Raw genomic sequence first — 19,125 nt, forward strand, 5'->3', positions numbered from 1 at the left:
GTTTTAACCCTGCAAAGAAAAATAATACAGAAGTTCTTTACTCGGTTTAAAATTCAGCCTGCAATAAATATGTTCTCTTTATGTTGTCGCAAGAAAATTGCATCGTCACAACAATCGGACCACACATTTTAACAATTAACATTTATTTTCGAGGTTAGCCGACACCCGGGTGTGATCAACCATGCGCAGACGGACTACCGTTTTGTGAAGTATAAAACGTATCTTACTTAAGTTGGCACGTAAAATGAAAATGAAATTAGAAATTAGCCTCAAATAAAAAAACGGCACCGACCACGCCCTAAATGGCAGACGCGTCACGTTCCAGCCACGTGCTAAAAGTGACCAATCGCGGCGTTTGTTTTTGAGCGGTAACGCGCGTGCCGGTGACGCGCGGAAGAAACAGGAAGGCTGGACGGTGTCAGCGGGATAAGCTGGAGCAGCTCTGCGCCTCACACTTCTCGGTTCACCCGATATATACGCCAAACGAGGTAAATTATTCACTTATAAAGTGAGTCGTTTTCATCGTTACGGCCGATATTAACGTCTGAGCGTGGTGGTCCTCCACTCCTCCGTACAGGGGAACTGCCACACTTGATTTGATGGCTCGCTACACGGTAGCGGTCCGGCCGGGTGGCACTCGTGGCCCGTGTGTGATCATCTCTGGTCAGTACGCGGAATAGAAGAGTGCATGTTTTAGATTATAAAGGATAACATGTCCGGTAACTTGCTATGTTAATCTACCGATTGAGGGTAGATTGAATGAACAGAACCTTTAGTGGTGATATTTAGACGCTAGTGGTCACAAATCAAATCAGTGCCGAGTGTCATTTCACTGTGGTGTATGTATGTATATGTGTGTATGTGTATATGTATGTGTATATATATATATATATATATATATATATATATATATATATATATATATATTACATACACAGACACACCGCAATATGCCTGACACACTGACCTTTAAGAGCACTTTTAAGTGTGCTCTCACTAATATGGATGCTCCTCTTAAGCGCTTATAGTCTGCTCCCTTAGACCAGCACCTGTCAACATTTGTCCACATTATTTGTTAGCTAAGCAGGTGTGACCGACCTAAAATAGTTCACATTTTTTTTACCAAGTATCGGTACCACACTATCTCCTTTAAAAAACCATTTTGAACTGCTGTATAAGATTCCACGCAGTTGTTGTCAACATGGTTATTCTCCACATTCTGGCACTTTTATAGTAAATAACGCTTCAGTGGGAATAAATGCGTAAAAGGCACATTTAGTGTATGTTGATCACTATGTGTTTAAAAGGTTAGTTATATTTTTTTGTCTCTGGAGTCTGCTGGAGAGGAAGGCTCCCCCCTTTTTTTGGCAAATAGCCAGAATGTATAAGTATGCTGGTAAATGCCTATTCAAAGTGTTAAAGTGGATATGAGTGAGAATCAGAGCAGAACTGAGTGTCTCTGTCATACCTGTAATAACCAAAGTGACCGGTGACACCTTCATCTGTGGAGTGTAACGCACCACACCCCAATAAGCGCAGTTTATCTAAACTCTCCTGCACTTTCTACAGGTAAACTGGCTATTGCAGGAGTTTATGGCAGGAGTTTATCCGTGTGTTGTTTGTTAAGACTATTTGTCACTCAGTAAAAACATAAACTGTCATTTCAAAACATCAGTTAAGTTATGGTGACGTCGTTACACCCAAGTCCAGACTCGGAGTGTGTGAGTGTGTGAGTGAGTGAGTGAGTGAGGAGGGTGTTTTTAGTCGTTTTAAAACGTGGAACGAGTCTTTAGTGAAATATAATGACCGGTCAGTCTCCGGGGCAGTCGGTGTGTGTTATTCCCTCACCCACGAGCGTGTGTGTGCCGCAGAGGTGTGTGTTGTTGTGCCGGGTTGGTGAGTCGGGAGTGTTACTGCTGCTGCTGAGGGCGAACAGCGGAGCTGCGCGGAGCTCAGTCGGAGCGGCGGCGGCGACAGGACGAGTCCGGCTTGACCTCCTTCTCGCTCGGAACATGTTTAAATCGGACGAGCCTTGGTCTCCAAAATCCCCGGACTCATGGTGAAGAGAAAGAAGATGTCGTCCGCGGGCGAGGAGCTGGAGAACGGGTAACGGCGCCGGGGAAACGAGCACTTTAAACAGAGGTCGAACGAGCGAGAGATTTCCGCCGTATTCGGTCCGCGCAGGGCGCTAAAGTGAAGGCGCTCGGCTTTCAACGTGGGATTAAACGACACACAACTCGCTGCACAAGTTAACCCAAACCAGGCCAAGGAGTGAATTGGGTCGTGTCAAAATATTGGCGTTTGGTTGAAATCCTAAGTGTGGAAACGGGTGTTTTCTCGGTGTGATTTGTCGGGACGGTGCGAGGGGATTTGAAACAAACAGCGGCGGCCATGTTGAGTTGTGGAGAACGTCGCCTCTCCAAGTTGTTCGCTGTTTAGTTTGACGCGAAATGTTGTAAAAACGTGTTTAAAATGTGTTTTGTCAGGATGACAGTGGGCAGCGGAGGAAGCCTGGGAGCCGAGGGAGCGAACAACCCGGCCGGGAGGCTCGAAGGCGGCGAGGATGAGGAGGGCGCAGAGCGGACGAGTACAAAGAGAGACGGAGAGGAAACGCTTCATCCATCAGCCACGGGCAGCTCCGGTTCGCCCCGCACGTCGCCGAGCCCGTCCGGACCCCAGTCCAACCCTCCGGCCCTCGTCTCGCCCCCTCCGGCACCACACAGCCAGGACCAGCATCATTTTCTCCGCTCCAGCGTGCGACCTCCGAGCAAGCGGATCCGGAAAGATACCGTCGCCGCGACGGTGAACGGTCACGGCGGAGCGAGAGCGAAAGGTGAGCGGGCCCCCTCGGAACCGGTCCACTCACCTGCTTTACCAAAACTTTTGTAATTATTCACACTTTGGCACACGATGCACTTATTTAACCGATCTTACCATTATCTTGTAGACTAATATAACCTGGTATTGACGGAGAAAAGCGGTGTTATTGAAAACGGGAAACTAGAGGAACCAGCGTACTAATAACTTCATCCTTGTTTTCACGGTGACTGGGTTAAAACTGGTGTATAGGGATTAAAATCACAAGTTAAACACGTTGATTAGTATCTAAATTGTAATGGAAATCGTATGTACAAAACTCACGCATCCTGTTGAATTAAATTGACAAATTGCGATATTTCAAGAACCAGATTTAAAGTTGGACAGCTTTTGCCACTGCCGATGTATATTCGTGTCTTGGTTTATGTGGATTGACTAATTACAGAATATACTGTGGCATGATTACGATTAAGAGCCCATTTGTTATGTTTCATTCAGAATCTGAATTTAATTTGGAAGCAAAATAGAGCCAAGTGGTGGTATTGCTGGTGGTCTGTGGAGTTTTTAAATGCATCCTGGAGTGCATGGTAGAGGTGTGTGTGTGTGTGTGTGTGAGAGAGAGAGAGAGAGAGATGAAGGGAGGGAGGGAGAGAGAGAAGAGTTGGGGTAGTGTTGGCTTCTCTTTCTTCCTACGTGTTTTTTGGATCAGTGCAGTTAGCAGGTCTGGAACACCTACGAGTGGCTTCACACACACTTCCTGGCATGTGTGTACATATTGCCAATGTACATTTCATATCCTACAAAAAAGAAGGAAAACATCAATGTCCTTTTTCACTCCATTCTGTAATTTTTTTCATTCTTTTTCGAATATAGTGGATTAGTATTTTTGGAGGCAGGTTACATCACTGTGGTGGGTGTATAGTAGGACTGACCACTCCTGTACTCTGGTTGCTCATCTTGAACAGCACTGGAGACCTGATGAATTCTTTTAGAAACTCTACTAACATTCTCCACTGGTATCCATCATGTTTGTATGTGTTGCTGAGCTATAGCTGTTTGTGTGCCATTCAGAATTTGGCACGTGCCATGTAAACACATTCAAAATAATGCCTGTAATACTCAAAATAAGGTCCTGTCTGAATAAACACGTTCCAGTTATAGCACGTGGGAATACCGCACTACTCCTGTCTCTTCACCTACTAGTGCACAGATGTTTTGGTATTCGGTCATGTACAGCTACATGAATGTCTGCAGTTATGAGGTCTCCATGTTTAAAGGCATTTCTGGGGCTTAACATGTTTTTTATGCACGCTGTCTATCGTGTAGAAGACTTGGAGGACTCGCTCTGTTTTTCTCATTCTCCCCCCCCCCCCCCCCTCTCTCTCTCTCTCTCTCTCTCTCTCTATTTCTTTTTTCTCTGCCCCAGGGGCTGATGCGGTTCCTGCTCTGTCTGCACCAGGCCATGCGGGTTCTGGGGGCGGAGGCTCTGCTGCTGGGGGGACCTCCTCTCGCGCTGTCCCTAGGAACCAGGCCCCGGTGGAGAAGGACGAGGGGGGGAACCAGAAACGCGCACGCCGGCAGTGGGAGTCCTGGAGTACAGAAGACAAGAACAGTTTCTTTGAAGGACTTTATGAAGTAATCTTTTATTCATCTAGACATTCGTTACATTTTTTAAATTCATTAACGTCTTTTAATTCTTAGGAATCACATTGCGATAAGTCAACCAAAGCACCATTAAAAAAAATTTAAATGAATAAAGGCCCATTGAAAAATGAAAAACGACCCATTGGTTGATCTCCTGTAGAAGTATGCATGTGTAATTGTGATTGTGTTGATTACCATGATATATGATCCATTGCTTTTTCTCTTTGAACGCTCAGGTTTTTTTTTAGGAGTGAATAATAGATACTTAGAATGTGTATCTATTACTTTTCCCATACATATGTTTCTCTCTCTCTCTCTCTCTCTCTCTCTCTCTCTCTCTCTCTCTCTCTCTCTCTCTCTCTCTCTCTCTCTCTCTCTCTCTCTCTCTCTCTCTCTCTCAGCATGGGAAGGATTTTGAGGCCATTCAGAACAACATTGCTCTGAAGTATAAGAAGAAAGGCAAACCTGCCAGTATGGTGAAGAACAAGGAGCAGGTCCGTCACTTCTACTACAGGACATGGCACAAGATCTCCAAACATATCGACTTCAACAACGGTGAGACACATGGTTGTGTTTACGTCCACAGTGGCATTCACGCAATAGTAATAAAAACAATAATGGGTTTATAATACACTTTTCTTAACCCTAGTGAGCTACGAACCAACACTCTATACTATACAAAACATCAAACATTCTTGAAGACCAAACTAAAAAGATGAGTTTTAAGGAACTTTTGGGATCATTCTGGAGTAGAGGTGTTTATAATGGGGTGAGCTAGAGCGATCCATAATCACTGTGCTGTAAAGGAAAAACGCTCACAAGCAAGTTTTCAGTGAGGCTGTTTTACACAGAGAGAACTAACGGTGTATAAAGTGTGATTAAGGAGTATAAAACTCAATGTGGGAGGCTTTTTTGTTTCATACACGGATGCTGTTGAGAAGGGAGAAGCCATGGCGTGTAGGTAGTGTATTGCTAAGGTTATGCTGATTGGTGCCATTTTCCCAGCGTGACTGAACTATTATGTGAATGTGCACCTCTGTTTACTATGATAAGATAAACCTTTATTGATCCCACGAATGGGAAATTCAGTTTCCCCAGGACCCCGGTGTAAAGCACCGAGAACCCTGGAGTGGCCACACAGCAGGGTGCCACCGTACAGATTAGGGAGAAACATAGAGAGATAAACATTAGGAGGAGACAAAAAAATATGACCACAGATTATTCTCGGGAACAGGACAACAGTCTGTGTGCATGTAAAAAATCTCCATAGCACATACAAGCATTGATAACACAGACAGTAAGCAGTGAGGGGCGTGATTCATTCAGAGAGGGAGGGGGGGAGCCAGAGGCCTGGCACACAGTCTTTGTGTCGAAGTTCGCGGTGGAAGGCGATGGAGAAGGTGTTCATAATCACGTCCGTTTACCTGCTATTCCTCCTCTTCATCAGCATATTCCCGTGTGCTGAAGAAATCCTCCCAGGAGCTCTATGGCCTCATATGCTATGCTGAGCTCAGAAAGAAGGTTGGAGGCTGTAAGTAGTAGCTGCCCTGGTTGGTAAGAGGGGTGGACCTTGTCATTGTTACATCACATGGGGCTGTGTGTAATTGACCCCTCTAATTGACCCCTCTCTCCATGTCTCTCTACCCCCCAGTAATGGACGACAAGAATGTGGCCAAACTGAATGAGCTCATACAGCAGGGGTAAGTAAACGTGTGTTTGGGGGTGGAGGAGGTGAGGGAGAAGGAGACAGACTGGAATATGTAGATAAGTCATTTTAAAATTTGCGAATGTGTAACACAGTTGTGTGTGTGTGTGTGTGTGTGTGGTTTCAGGGCTACCACGGTTCGCTCTAAAGGCAGGAACCTGCGGATCAAAGCCCCCATGTGCCGTGCACTGAAGAAGCTTTGTGACCCAGATGGTGGGTGGTGGTGGGGGTGGTGGACGCGGTTCTGAGTGTGTTTACTCTGTTAAAAAACCCGTTAAGATGATCGTGTCCTGGAACGGACACGTGGAGATGCAGGAAGTGGGTGTAGTGCTGCTGAGGGAGGGAGGATGTGACTCTAGAGTTTGTGGCACACCTCCAGTGTGTAGGTGGGGTGAGTTCAGTGTTTCTATGGTTACCGACCGTGTGACTGGCTATGGGAGGAGATTGTGGACAGCACGGGGACGACGAGTCCAACAGTGTCTCTGTGTCTCTGCTGTCCTTGTTCTCCTCACAGGCGTCAGTGACGAGGAGGACCAGAAGCCCGTCCGGTTACCACTGAGGGTGGCAGTGGAGCTGCAGCCACGCAGCAACTCATCCTGGGCTCGCGTTCAGAGCCTGGCCCATAATCCTCGGCTCAGGTGGGTGTGGCCAGCAGGGGAATCGGAGGCGGGGCGAATATTTGGGAATATCTGGGTATTCCCAGGTTGTATCAGTCCGTATCAATGTTTGAATGGGAAAAGAATTGTATGGTGTCGTAGTGCAAACACCTTTTCTAGTGTGACATCTGCACATGCCTTATCTATAAACATATACCGCGTGAGTGACTCATTCACCATACATCTGCATTATATTTAACCTAATGCTGGTGGCAGGCTCAACATGGCTGTAGCCTTGGTAGTTATGTGGTATCGGTGCTGATGTCAGGCGTGCTTCTTATAGGATGGTGGTCGAGTTGCACAGGAAGGTGTCCAGCCTCATCGAATTCCTGAAACAAAAATGGGCAATTCAGGACCAACGAATTGTATCCTTTTCTTCACGGATGTCTGTAGTATGCAAGTGAGATCTCATCATGGTCATTGTGTGTGGATTTAGGGTGTTTTATTTCCCCGTCCATTTGTGTAATTTTTGTTTGTGTGTCTTTGTGGCGTTTCAGTGCTTTCTGTTACGGGTTCAGTTTCATGACCTTAACGCCCGTGTGCGTAGCTGAAGAGTCTGGCGGAGCGGGAGGCTCTCGAGGGCGTATCGCTCCCTGGGCGCTCCGAGGAGCTCTTCCTGTACCCCGCAGAGAGCAGCACCGTCATCACGTTGCCAGGAGTGGCCAGGGTGGTGCACTCCAAGGCCTCCTGCACAGTGCACTGGCAGGAGTGCGGGCGTGGCCGTCCGGGAGTGAGGGACCTGCCCGCCGCCCACATCCTGGGCATCCAGCCTGCGCGGGGGCCAGGGAAACCCAGCAGGGGAGGCCCGGGGGGAGGGGACCCGAAGAGGGCCGAGGGACAAGCCGGTGAGGGATCGGACCCCAGTGCCTCTGCTCCTGGTGCGGAGGGCGCTGTGAACCTGGCCCATAACACTAACGCTCCGTCTGCAACGCCGCCCTCCTGCCCGGGGCAAGAGGTGAGTGTGGCGGTGACCGCTGACCCAGGGGGGACATCTCACGCCCAGACCTGTTCTAGCGGCAAGGCTAAAGAGACTGTCGGGCAAGGAGAGTGCACCCCGACGGACAACAGCAAAGAGGATTCTGCCCCGGGAGGTGGGGCCCCGGCAGACGGCGCACCTCCTCCGCCCCCTGAGCCCATAGGACGCTCGGAGGAGGCGAGCGGAACGGGCCGCTCCCCTCAGCAGATCCGCGAGGAGGGCTGGAGCTCGCGGGGCTCGGAGAACGTGACGCTCGCCGAACTCTACCTCATGCTGGGCAAGCCCGGGAAGCTGCAGTTGGAGTACGAGTGGCAGCCCGAGCCCCGCCCCTCGGCCACGCCAACGTCTCACCACGTGCTCCGCTGTCTCCTCAGACTCGTCTCGTCTGAGGTGAACCCCAAACCTGTGAGTTACAGCGTGTTTCTGACATTCACCATGACCGTGACGTACACATTATATATGTGTCTCGGGATGACAACTCCTCATTCCTCCTCTTTCCTCCTGGTTCCTCCTCTGTCTTGCTCTGTTGCTCCCCCAGGCCCTGGACGTGTGCTCCGTGGGGACCTCCCCTCTGAAGCCAGGCCAGGAGGAGCAGTCCCTGACCCCACCGGGCAAAGCGCAGCCTGGAGTGACCAGGAGTCCCAGCTGTGGTCGGCAGCAGCACGCCGCCCGCTCCAAATTCCTGCCCAACGTTGGCGGTGCAGGTGCGTAGCGGCTCCCCCCGGGGGCCTGACCCATCACGGGGTCGGTGGGGGTGGAGGCACGTCAGCAGTGCGTGAGATCAATAAGGTCGGTGTTTCTTCACAGGTGCACGGGGTCTGCCGCGGTCACTGCTGGTCGCCGGAGGCGATGGCGACGGTGCCGTGTTTGCCGTGCCGACGACCCTTCCCCCCAACAGTTCCCGCCACTTACGGATGTTCTCGCCCAATAAGGAGGCGGAGCTAGCCATCCGGCAGCAGGTGGACTCCATCAGTGTGCGTGAACGATTCAGAACTTTAACTCTGGTCCCGCATCATCCCATCCCTACCAGGAACACAAACACCACTAGACCAGAATAGATATCCGTATAAAAGTTAGCACATAGTTTGTTCAGGGTCTCATCTAAACTTATTCACCCATTGTGGATATTGTAGTCATTACAGTAAAGGAAGTGGAAAACTAGCTTGTGCAGAGAGGAGAGGGTGTTTTAAATGTGTCAGTGTTGGTTATGCAGGTGTGTGGTTGACACATTTATTGTGATGTTGCAAAGTCGTACACTTTGTTGGTAATTTTTGTAGGAATGAGGAAAGATTTGGCAGAATGAGATCATATTTCTAACATTCACATCTACTCATTTATATGCCGTTTGCAAGACATTTCTTGCTTGTGCTGTACTCGTGCAGAAATCCATCATTTGCCACTGCCACGTTCCTTCAGTTTTATAACAGAAACGAATATGCATTTGATGGTTTCTGTGCTTGTTATTTGCAGACGTTTGATTCTCAATGTTCTCGTGTTCTCTTTCCAGTCAGACATTTTCCTCCTGAAGCAGAGGAAGAGCAGGAGTCGTCCTCTGAGGAAACCTCTCGTTGTGCAGGTGAGACAAACTGGGCCAGATCCTCGCAATAAAACAATGTGGCTTTTTGGCTGTGTTCACATTACAAGCCACATGATTCAGTTCTGATGCTACGATCTTGAATGTTTACATTCATATTTCTCAGTCTTTCCAAGCGATGTTTGTCTGTGGATCTGTGCGGCACACAGATGTATTTTTGCACAAAACGTCTGCATCACCAACCAAAAAAAAGAGATTTGTGAGATGACTTGTGGTAGTAGCGCTAGTAGCTCATGGATGTTTGTTGCTGAACAGCTAATGTTGCTCTCACAACATTGTAATGTTTGGTCACACTGATGATTGGCTGATGACGACTGCACTAGGCCACGCACACGTTCTGTTTGATGGTTCTCATGTCTCATGAATCAGATTAATTTCTAATTTTGAACCACATATGAAAGTGACTCAAATCTGATTAGAAAAGATTAGATATGTATGGCCACATACAAGGAATAAGTCAGATCTGTGTCGGGCTAAACTGGTAATGTGAACACAATGTTAGTGTTGTGGATTAAAACTGCATTTTGCTGTTAATAAATATGTTGAGTTGTAGAGAATGAGAGTGTTTGTCCTGTTTTCCCTACAGCGGACACTGTTGCCCAGGACAACGGGAGACAGCTCCCAGCATGTGTGCTCCTTCTCCATCCTGTCCAACTCCTCGGCTACGGGTAACACGTGCACACACGTCACCGTCCGTCTAAACGTGGGCAGCAGCATTCGCTGTTCACTCCGATCATGTTTCCTGTTTCCTTTCACACATCAAGAAGAAAGGGAAAGACCTTTGAGGGAGTTTCTCCATTTGAATGTGAAGCACACATGCGGGGGTGTGTGTGTGTCCGTGTGTGTGTGTCCGTGTGTGTCCGTGTCCCCTGCCTTCTGCCACTGCTGTGGGAGACACGATAGCAGTTATGCCCAGGCATGGACATGCAGTCCGATCAGAACTACTGAAATAATTGACAGGTTGTTTTTGATATTAGGAAGGGGGAAAAAGCTTCAGATTAACAATAATATGTATGTATGTATGCTGCTCAAATTCGAAATTTGCAACTGCTTTCTTTTTTTTTTAACATCCTGTTACTTAAGAGAGACATGCATTAAGAGATTAAAATATCACTTCAACTGTCTGTTGACATTTCTGCTTTAGGCACTGGTTCTTTTCGGCCCATCCATACGCGACTACCATCGACCCGGCCCGTTGCTGTGAAAGCCTTGCCCACTACAGTGAACCCTGCTTCCTCTAATCAGCTCTCCAGTAAGACTGCTGCCAGATCACTGTCAGGCCATTCACGACCTAAAACAACTGACATTCTGTCTGTCTCTTATTTGCAGTGGAGAGTCATTTCTTTTTCAAACTCTTATGTTTCAGGTGCGATTGACCTGGCTGCGAAGTCTGCAGGCATTATCCCAGGCAGCCCCTGTCGGGAGCCAGAGGCCCCTACTGTAGGGCCCGGTCTCCTGGAACCTGAACCCACAGCGCCAGTCGTGTCCACTGCACCTCAGCCCGAGCTGCTCCAGCAGGAGCCAGAGGAGGTGAGGGAGGGAGGGGGGGAAAGAGAGAGAGAGAGAGAGAGAGACAGATATGACATGTACAGAAATGGAGAGAAAGATGCTGCATACACATACAGCAGTTTTCAATGAGTAGATTGTGTGCCTGCCAGCACACACCCCAAGTGTGTGTAATATTACAAGTATACATTGCATTATTTAGCCTGTTGTGGTGTGCATTGTGCACAGTGATCATGACCGTGTTAATTTTTTCTCCTTCTTGCTGCTTTGTTAGGGTTCCTTGCAGAACGGTGTTGCTCCACCATCTCCAGGGGGTGGAGACTCCCTTTTTGCCCCTCCCAGTGTTGCTTCCCTATTGGACATTTCTCTACCTGGCCCCCCAGACGAATCCCTTCCCCCTGGAGAGTCAAACACTCACATCAGTGACTCTATTATCGAGCTCGCCATCAATTCTGCACACTATGGTGGGTGTAGGGGAGAATATGCTCATTTGTGTGGGGTGACATGATTTAACTGCCTTTGATGTGTAACCCGCGTGGCCTTTCACTTCGGCTTCCATCTGTTGACCTTTCACAGGCGATGGATCGTCTCTCTCACCTCCCAAACTCAATGGCAGTGACAGGTCTAAGCTCCTCCCCTCGCCCAGTGACAGCCCCGCCCATAGCTGGATGCCATCTCCAACACACGACCCTCAGTGGTATCACAACGACTCCAGTGACTCCACTCTGGGCTGCCTGCTCTGTGAGTCCTCACTCAAATTGACTTCATATACAAATACATTCATACGTGGTGTAGCGCTACACACGACCATTGAAAAGGTCTGGAGTTGAGGTAAAGAACAGTAGCGTACGCCTACAGCAGCTCAGACACGTCTGTCATGTACTTTTATTTCTTGAATAAGTATGTAATGTACTGTGTTAATAAAATATGGCAGTAAAAATTACAAGCATCTTGTGAGCTGAAGTAAGAAGTTTTTCTATTTTATTTGCCAAATGAGTATTTGCAATAAAGATTTTTTTTCATTATTATTACTTTTTTACTTTTTGCGGTTTTCCAGTCATTGTGCTGGAGTCCTCCTGGCCTCCGTTTGTCCCTTCTAACCCTCCTCCCAACACAGACATCAGTTCATACGTGAACCCTGTGGAAGCTATACAGTAATGCAGACCCAGGAACTGATCAGTCTTGGGTCTTTCCCCCCCACTGCAGCGAGTCTGGTGTCCCCTGATAAGACTCGTCGGATTGGCCTTCCACCCGTAGGCCCCTCCAGTGGAACGGCTTTACTGGGCCCCAGCCTGCTCGACACCAACTCCCATGATTCCTTTCAGGCCCGTGGCCTACCCGACGTAGTGGAGGTGAGAGCCTGCCAGCCAACTGTCCCTCAAATCCCATATCATATATGTATATGTACATGTGATGAAGGTGGAGGTCTGTAATATTGGCACACCTCTGTAGATATAAACGTGCTCAGATTAAAGCTCACATATGATGGTGAATTTTAACCTCACATACATTGTTTCATTTATAATTCAGTACGACCAAAGCGTCAGAGCTTAAATGCTGCGTGACCGCACTGGAACTTAGTGGCTGTACTGAGACCAGTCATTATGGGCGTGGTCTATATACCTGTATACTTAGTGACTGCACTGAGACCAGTCATTATGGGCGTGGTCTATATACCTGTATACTTAGTGGCTGTACTGAGACCAGTCATTATGGGCGTGGTCTATATACCTGTATACTTAGTGACTGCACTGAGACCAGTCATTATGGGCGTGGTCTATATACCTGTATACTTAGTGGCTGCACTGAGACCAGTCATTATGGGCGTGGTCTATATACCTGTATACTTAGTGACTGCACTGAGACCAGTCATTATGGGCGTGGTCTATATACCTGTATACTTAGTGGCTGCACTGAGACCAGTCATTATGGGCGTGGTTTATATACCTGTATATTTGATTATTTTATGTATATGATGTACAGGTGGATACTCAGCTTGCCTGCATGATGAGTGAAAGCAGCGTGGACCTTATTGACCGCTTCAACGACCTGGCCAAAGAGCTGTCTGCCCCCGAACCGAACCTCCCTCCCCCAGGGGTTTGAGGTGAAAGGTCAGGGTTCGGCCCTCGCTCCACATCTTGGGCGGTTGATGCTGATTTGACGGAACTTCTTGCTGTGATCCTGAAACACAAACATGTGGGACTTTAGAATTACAGTTCCTTTGGATTGGTGTGTGTGTGGGTGTGTGTGTGTGTGTGAGTGGTTCAGCTTGTTGGAAGTGCAATAAAGACTGCCCTGATCCTAAACGGAGCAACTAGGATCAAGTGTGTATGCGTGTGTCTACCTGTCATTCTGTGGCTGTTGTCTTGTAAGCCACGCCCGGGACACTTTTTAAAAAGATTAGTTTACAAAGCAACCTCATGTACAGGAAACGTAAGATCCGCCATACCTGAACAAATATTGCCTCCTATAAATCCATTTCCTTCCTGTTCCATCTGTCTCACTGTTGTTGGCGCATGTGCGTGTATGCGTATGTAAAGAGCCACGGATGTTGTTTTTTGTCTTGGGGGTTTATTTTTATTTTTTATTTTTATGGATACTAAAGATCTATCCTTAATGATCCTACGCAAAATCCTTAAAAAAAGCCATATGTGCGTGTGTGCGTGCGTGTGTGTGCGTATGCATGGGTATTTAGCTCTTTGTTAAGACCAAGGGTCCCCCTGATCATAGGAGACCATTAGTATTTTGACATTCTGAGGACATTTAGATGGTCCCCATCAAGCATTTTTTATCCTTTTTCTACGGAATTGCAGCTTTTATGTGAAAAGAGCCAGAAGATCTCGTTTTGGTGAGATTAATGTTCAGTGTAGCTATAGAAACAGCATCATTTAGCTGCAGTAAGAGAAGTCTGCGGAAAGCTCCATAAAACTAAAGATAGTAAAATAACACTGTATGTGTACACTTTACTCCATAGTCTCTTTTCTACTCTGACATAATAGATTAATTGGGTTAAATGAATTGGATCTTGATTATTACAAACCAGTTCGATTTTTTTCGTTTCTTACAGAAAATACTAGTGCAAATAAAAACTTTCTCAAGCACTAAAGCAGCTAAGTAAAAATGCATTCCAACCTGCTTAATTTAATACACATTAATACACACCCATAAGATGCCCTATAGTAATAAAATAATCCAAAACACTAAGTTTGATTCTATGTATTTTCAAGCCAGCTGTCGGCCTGCTTGATTGAAATGTTATCCCATATGTTGATACTTGTTTGCCTCTGATGTAATGAATGAATGTTTCTGGTGTAAATAGACCGTATCTGATTACAGTATTCACTGCGCTTTTTAAAATGACATACTGTAAATTATTTGGGTTATTTATTAATGTACATGTTGCAACGTGTTCTTTTTTTTTAACCTGCGCGGCATCTTAAGCTTCCTTATGCTGTTTTAAAGATCTCTGCGTTTGTAAAGGGGGTTTTATCCCACCATGTAAAAATAGAGTTGCAGAAACACGCTTCTTTGTGTCTCTTGATCATTTAAGACTAAATACGTATCGTTTCCTGCACGACCCATGAGGACAGTCGTGTGTTGAGGTGGTTTAGTAAATGTAAATGTAGTAACGCGGTTCCTCCATCCCACGTGTTATTGGGCAATAAAGGCCATGCGCCCGCGTCACTTCCGCGTTTGATCACGTGGGTAAGTAACTTCCGGTAAGGCGGTGTAGCTCGACTCTTATAAAATACAAGTGACGTTTAAAAATAAAGAAAATAACAAGTATTAAAATATTACGACCGTTTAATAAATGAAACGAGCGTATTTAAATTAATGATCAGTTGTGTTTTTTGAGACTACAACTGTAAAATGAGTTAGCGCTCGAGGTAATGTTCCGTGTGCGTTGGGTATAAAAGTTGTAAATGATGGAACTTGTACATTCACTAAATGTGTGATGTGTGGCGCGTGTCTCGGTCCGGACCGGTTATATACGCGTTAATGGGCTCGGGAAGGTGGAGAAGTGACCATGATCCGTTATATTAAGTGCTGAAGGTGGACGTATATGTGAGATGGTTCTTGTGTGTGTTGTAGTCTGGATGGAGCGGTGGTTCGGTGTTGGAGCGGCGGTTCTGGGCACGGCCGGACTCCTGCTCTTATTAAAGATCATAAACAGAACCAGACGCGGACTCAACCTGCAGGATAAAGTCGTGGTCATCACGGGAGCCAGTTCTGGCCTGGGCAAAGGTACTGAGAACACACACAGGCCCGCAGGAGATGAAACGTGGATGACTGTGTATGTGTGTGTGTGTGTGACTCTACAGAATGTGCACGCGCGTTCCATACCGCGGGCGCGCGCCTCATCCTGTGTGGACGGGACCAGAAGAGACTGCAGGAGGTTGTTGGAGAGTTGCAGGGCGTGACAGATGGCAAAACACGGGTACACGCAGCTCCTCTCACGCCAATCATCTCTTCTTCTTGCATCTTGCAAGATTTATTGTATGCGTAATAAAATTTTGTGTCATTCAAAACAAATGTAAATATTTAAGCTATATATCCAAATGATTAAGAATGTAAGTTGCTCTGTAATGCTCAAACATGCGTGGATCCTCTGTTTGTGTGGTCAGACCCATACACCCTGCGTAGTCACCTTTGACCTCTCCGCCACGGATACGGTCTCCAGGGCAGCAGTGGAGATTCTGAAGTGCCACGGTCACGTGGATGTCCTCATTAACAATGCGGGCATTAGTTTCCGTGGCAACATCCTGGAGACCCACGTCTCCGTGCAGAGGGATGTCATGGAGACCAACTACTTTGGCCCGGTTGCCCTTACTCAAGGTACAAGCTTGCTAGGAGGAAATTGTTAATTATACTGGTAGCAGTGTACATATGTAGTGGAGTGCAATGAACACATAATGAGTTGGCCAATATGAAGCAATAGAGGGTAAATAAACCTACACAGATTCTAACGCAACAGGAAAATAAACAAGAGGATCGTGTGCAATCTGAATATCACTGCAGCCTTGCAAATTGCCGCTTAAGATGACAGTTGCTTGACGTCGGAAAATACATGAGTAATTTAGGAGATGCATAAAACATTTCATTAGTTCATGCTTGTTTAAAGCGCTGTTTGGGCCCCACTCAATTTCTTAGGAGGTGTCATCATTTAAAAGATTGTTTTAGTTCATCTGATGAAATGCAACGAAAGTTCATATTATATATATATATATATATATATATATATATATATATATATATATATATATATATATATATATATATAATATTTCTGTTTTTGATGCCCTAGGCTCAGGAAACATGTACAGCCTGTACAGATAACCCACAGTTTAGCTACAACACCAATTTACATTGGTAGAATGGATACACAAGGACATCGCTCATGTTCCTCTGTCTCTCCTTCTCTAGAGATTCTTCCATCCATGGTGGAAAGGGGCAGCGGGCACATAGTGGCTATTAGCAGCGTCCAGGGGAGGATCTCCATCCCATGTAGATCAGCGTGTGAGTTCTCACCCGTGCAGATATTCACATGCAGCCACGACTGATGTGAAACCTCCTGTGAGTGTGTTTACGGGGCCTCTGTCCTAAACACCCTCGTCTAACCTGCGTAAATCCAGGGACTTTTACCTTTGGAGATGCTGAGTGAAAATTATTGGGCATATTTCTTATATATAACTTTGCATTACCAGTGAAAGACTTCAGTGTTGTAGACTGTTTTTTATAACTAATGCAAAAGATTGACAACAAAAGTCTGTAACGGTATAAATCAATCTTGGGAAAACATTTGTAATGAAAGTGTGATTTTACAACTACAGAAATTGTAGTGGAACCCTTAAATATACCGTGCAGCGTTCTTGAATTTTAAGTTGCACATGCAATTTATAGAGCTCAGATACATTTATTTACAGAACTACTTTAGATGAGCCACTAAATACTGAAAATTAAATGGAATCTCATTCAGAAAGATGCATTTCCAGTATGTGTTATGTCTTTGTCAGGTGTCCACAGGACATACTTTGCACTTCTGTGGTAGCGTGTAGCGTGTCTGCGTATTGCTTTTCCCTAGAAAAGACTTGATTCATGCAAGGAATAACTCCATCACGCATACATAATGCAAATGTAGTTTCAACAGTTGATTCTACATATCTGCTATGGAGCACATATAATACAATTACAACTGTTGTAAAAAGCAATATAAATACATTTTGATTTGATAATACTGAAGTTTTAAGTGTTCAGTGACTAAAAGACTAAATAATTCACCCATGGAAATTTGCTGTGTTCAGATGCAGCATCCAAGCACGCCACGCAGGCCTATTTTGACTGCTTGCGCGCAGAAGTGGAACGGTTTGGCTTACAGGTGTCCGTCATCAGCCCTGGATACATTAGAACCAACTTGTCAGTCAATGCCGTTACTGGGGACGGATCTAAATATGGAGGTGAGACAATATACTGCTTTTTTTCTCCTAGATATTTGTACTTAAAGCATACAAGACCATCCTATGTTTACGCTCTGTGATGCTCGTTTTCCTTTTCTCCTGCTCAGTGATGGACAAAACCACAGCAATGGGGTGGGACCCCGAAAAAGTGGCTCAGGCCGTCCTAAAGGCGGTCCGTTATCAACAGAAAGATGTTCTACTGGCTGGACTGCTACCTGTTCTTGTCATCTACCTCCGTACTCTGTGGCCTGCTGCCTTCTTCAGAGTGATGGCTTCTCGTGCCAGAAAAGAACAGAGAGTAAAAGATCAGTGAAGGGCAGACGGAGAGCATTTCGTCTTCAGTGTTGTTTGAATGGATTTCATGAAGGTGTTTTGTTGTATATTGTTGGCATGGGTTTGATGAGCAGTTCAGAAATTATTGAACATGTTTAACATATGTTTCTTAGTAGTGTAATATGTCATCATGTAATAAATCTTCTAAAATATAAACCACATGGATTTTAAAGGTTCTGTGCTTTTATCACTCAGTGGATTAATCTATCACCTTCCACACATTTCTTCTCCCCTTTGATCATGCAGTGTCCACATAACACTGTAAAAACTTATAGGATGGAAAATAAATCAGAGATTTACTACTAGGATGTGTTGTTAAATTTGAGTTTGAGCGGGTTTTTTGCCAGCTTTTTGCTGGCATTAAATTCACCCCTGAAGAATTTATAATTTCCCCATTTACATTTTTTAATATCTTGTAACTATCTGAACAGCTAGTTCATATTTTCAGCTAGAAAATAAAACCGTTCTGTTGCTTCCTATATGAGCTTTCTGTCCGGTAGACTGGCCCGATATCTGTTCTGGCCTGATAGGTTGGGTAACATTTTACCCAACCTTTCAGAAGTCATGTCACTTGATATTTTATATCCCTGCTTTGCACCAGGCATGTTAACTCAATGTATACATTTTTTTCTTTATATGAAGAAACAGAAGGCAGGATTAAAACTGCATTTTTGCTGAAAGATGTCCAGATTGTGATCTAATTCTGTTTTATGCCACCTTCCAACCATTTACTAGCTAACCCAATTACTATGTCCCCTGAGGACAGGCACCACCAAGATGTCCCGCTTCTGATGACTATACACAATTGATATACTTTAACTCTTGAAGAGAGTAAATTGTGTGCTTGCTTGAAGAGAAAATCCCTGTGAATTCTTGACGTGATGAATTTTGGAAAGAAATGCAGTTTCAAATAGATTTTAATTCATAGACTTGGGTTGTTGTCCATGTAATCAAACATTTTCCAGAGAAATTCCTATTCCAGAGAAAAGCCGATTTCCTATTGAGTAATTTCTTATACTAGGCCAAATCAAAGTCCTTTAAAACAGCCACGGCAGAGTTTTCTTGTAGCCGAAAGGCGATTGAGTAAACCAACATGCTAATTCCATCAATAAAGCCATATTTGGTTTTTGTTTTTTGCAAGCGTCAGCATGTCCAGTGCCCCATCCTCCGCAGAACTATTTGAAGACCAGTTCTTTTCCCCAAAAACTCATTAGTACATTTCGGTGAACATCCAACAATCCAAACTCACCCCTAAAAGGTTCTCTTGGAACTGTTTGTAAACATCCAAGCTACTAACTGGTAAAATTGTAAGGCTAAAATTGTGTTGTAAAAGTAACATATTAGACACGTAGTCATGTACTCCCATCAACTTGTGTTTAAACTGACGCTGGATCCCCAATCTCAGATTAAGCATGCTTCTATTCATATGGGTTTTCTAC

General features: G+C 45.6%; 2 protein-coding genes across 5 annotated transcripts; both read left to right on the forward strand.

Annotated features, from left to right (window-relative positions):
• The first annotated feature begins 355 nt into the window (after window positions 1–355).
• On the forward strand, window positions 356–14,236 carry cramp1 (cramped chromatin regulator 1). Of its 2 annotated transcripts, none has more exons than XM_076997158.1 (20): window positions 356–488; window positions 2,487–2,833; window positions 4,244–4,452; window positions 4,863–5,016; window positions 5,909–5,992; window positions 6,113–6,161; window positions 6,294–6,379; window positions 6,681–6,804; window positions 7,106–7,187; window positions 7,370–8,203; window positions 8,337–8,502; window positions 8,606–8,772; window positions 9,306–9,374; window positions 9,979–10,060; window positions 10,537–10,644; window positions 10,759–10,922; window positions 11,173–11,362; window positions 11,475–11,639; window positions 12,105–12,250; window positions 12,882–14,236. In XM_076997158.1, the coding sequence occupies exons 2-20, from the start codon at window positions 2,488–2,490 to the stop codon at window positions 12,999–13,001; spliced, it is 3,345 nt and encodes a 1,114-aa protein (XP_076853273.1). In that variant the 5' UTR covers window positions 356–488; window position 2,487; the 3' UTR covers window positions 13,002–14,236. The 2 variants fall into 2 exon arrangements, with proteins under 2 accessions (XP_076853273.1, XP_076853272.1); XM_076997157.1 differs by lacking the exon at window positions 356–488 and adding an exon at window positions 1,731–2,106.
• A 371-nt stretch (window positions 14,237–14,607) lies between these two features.
• dhrs7b (dehydrogenase/reductase (SDR family) member 7B) lies at window positions 14,608–17,843 on the forward strand. 3 transcript variants are annotated; one of them, XM_076997161.1, is made up of 7 exons: window positions 14,608–14,617; window positions 14,991–15,143; window positions 15,221–15,336; window positions 15,524–15,734; window positions 16,323–16,415; window positions 17,201–17,353; window positions 17,461–17,843. In XM_076997161.1, the coding sequence occupies exons 2-7, from the start codon at window positions 14,996–14,998 to the stop codon at window positions 17,664–17,666; spliced, it is 927 nt and encodes a 308-aa protein (XP_076853276.1). In that variant the 5' UTR covers window positions 14,608–14,617; window positions 14,991–14,995; the 3' UTR covers window positions 17,667–17,843. The 3 variants fall into 3 exon arrangements, with proteins under 3 accessions (XP_076853276.1, XP_076853275.1, XP_076853274.1); XM_076997160.1 differs by lacking the exon at window positions 14,608–14,617 and adding an exon at window positions 14,626–14,785; XM_076997159.1 differs by lacking the exon at window positions 14,608–14,617 and having other exon boundaries at window positions 14,626–15,143.
• Window positions 17,844–19,125: the final 1,282 nt, after the last annotated feature.

Source organism: Brachyhypopomus gauderio, chromosome 2, assembly GCF_052324685.1.
Source record: "Brachyhypopomus gauderio isolate BG-103 chromosome 2, BGAUD_0.2, whole genome shotgun sequence".
Classification (NCBI taxonomy): domain Eukaryota; kingdom Metazoa; phylum Chordata; class Actinopteri; order Gymnotiformes; family Hypopomidae; genus Brachyhypopomus; species Brachyhypopomus gauderio.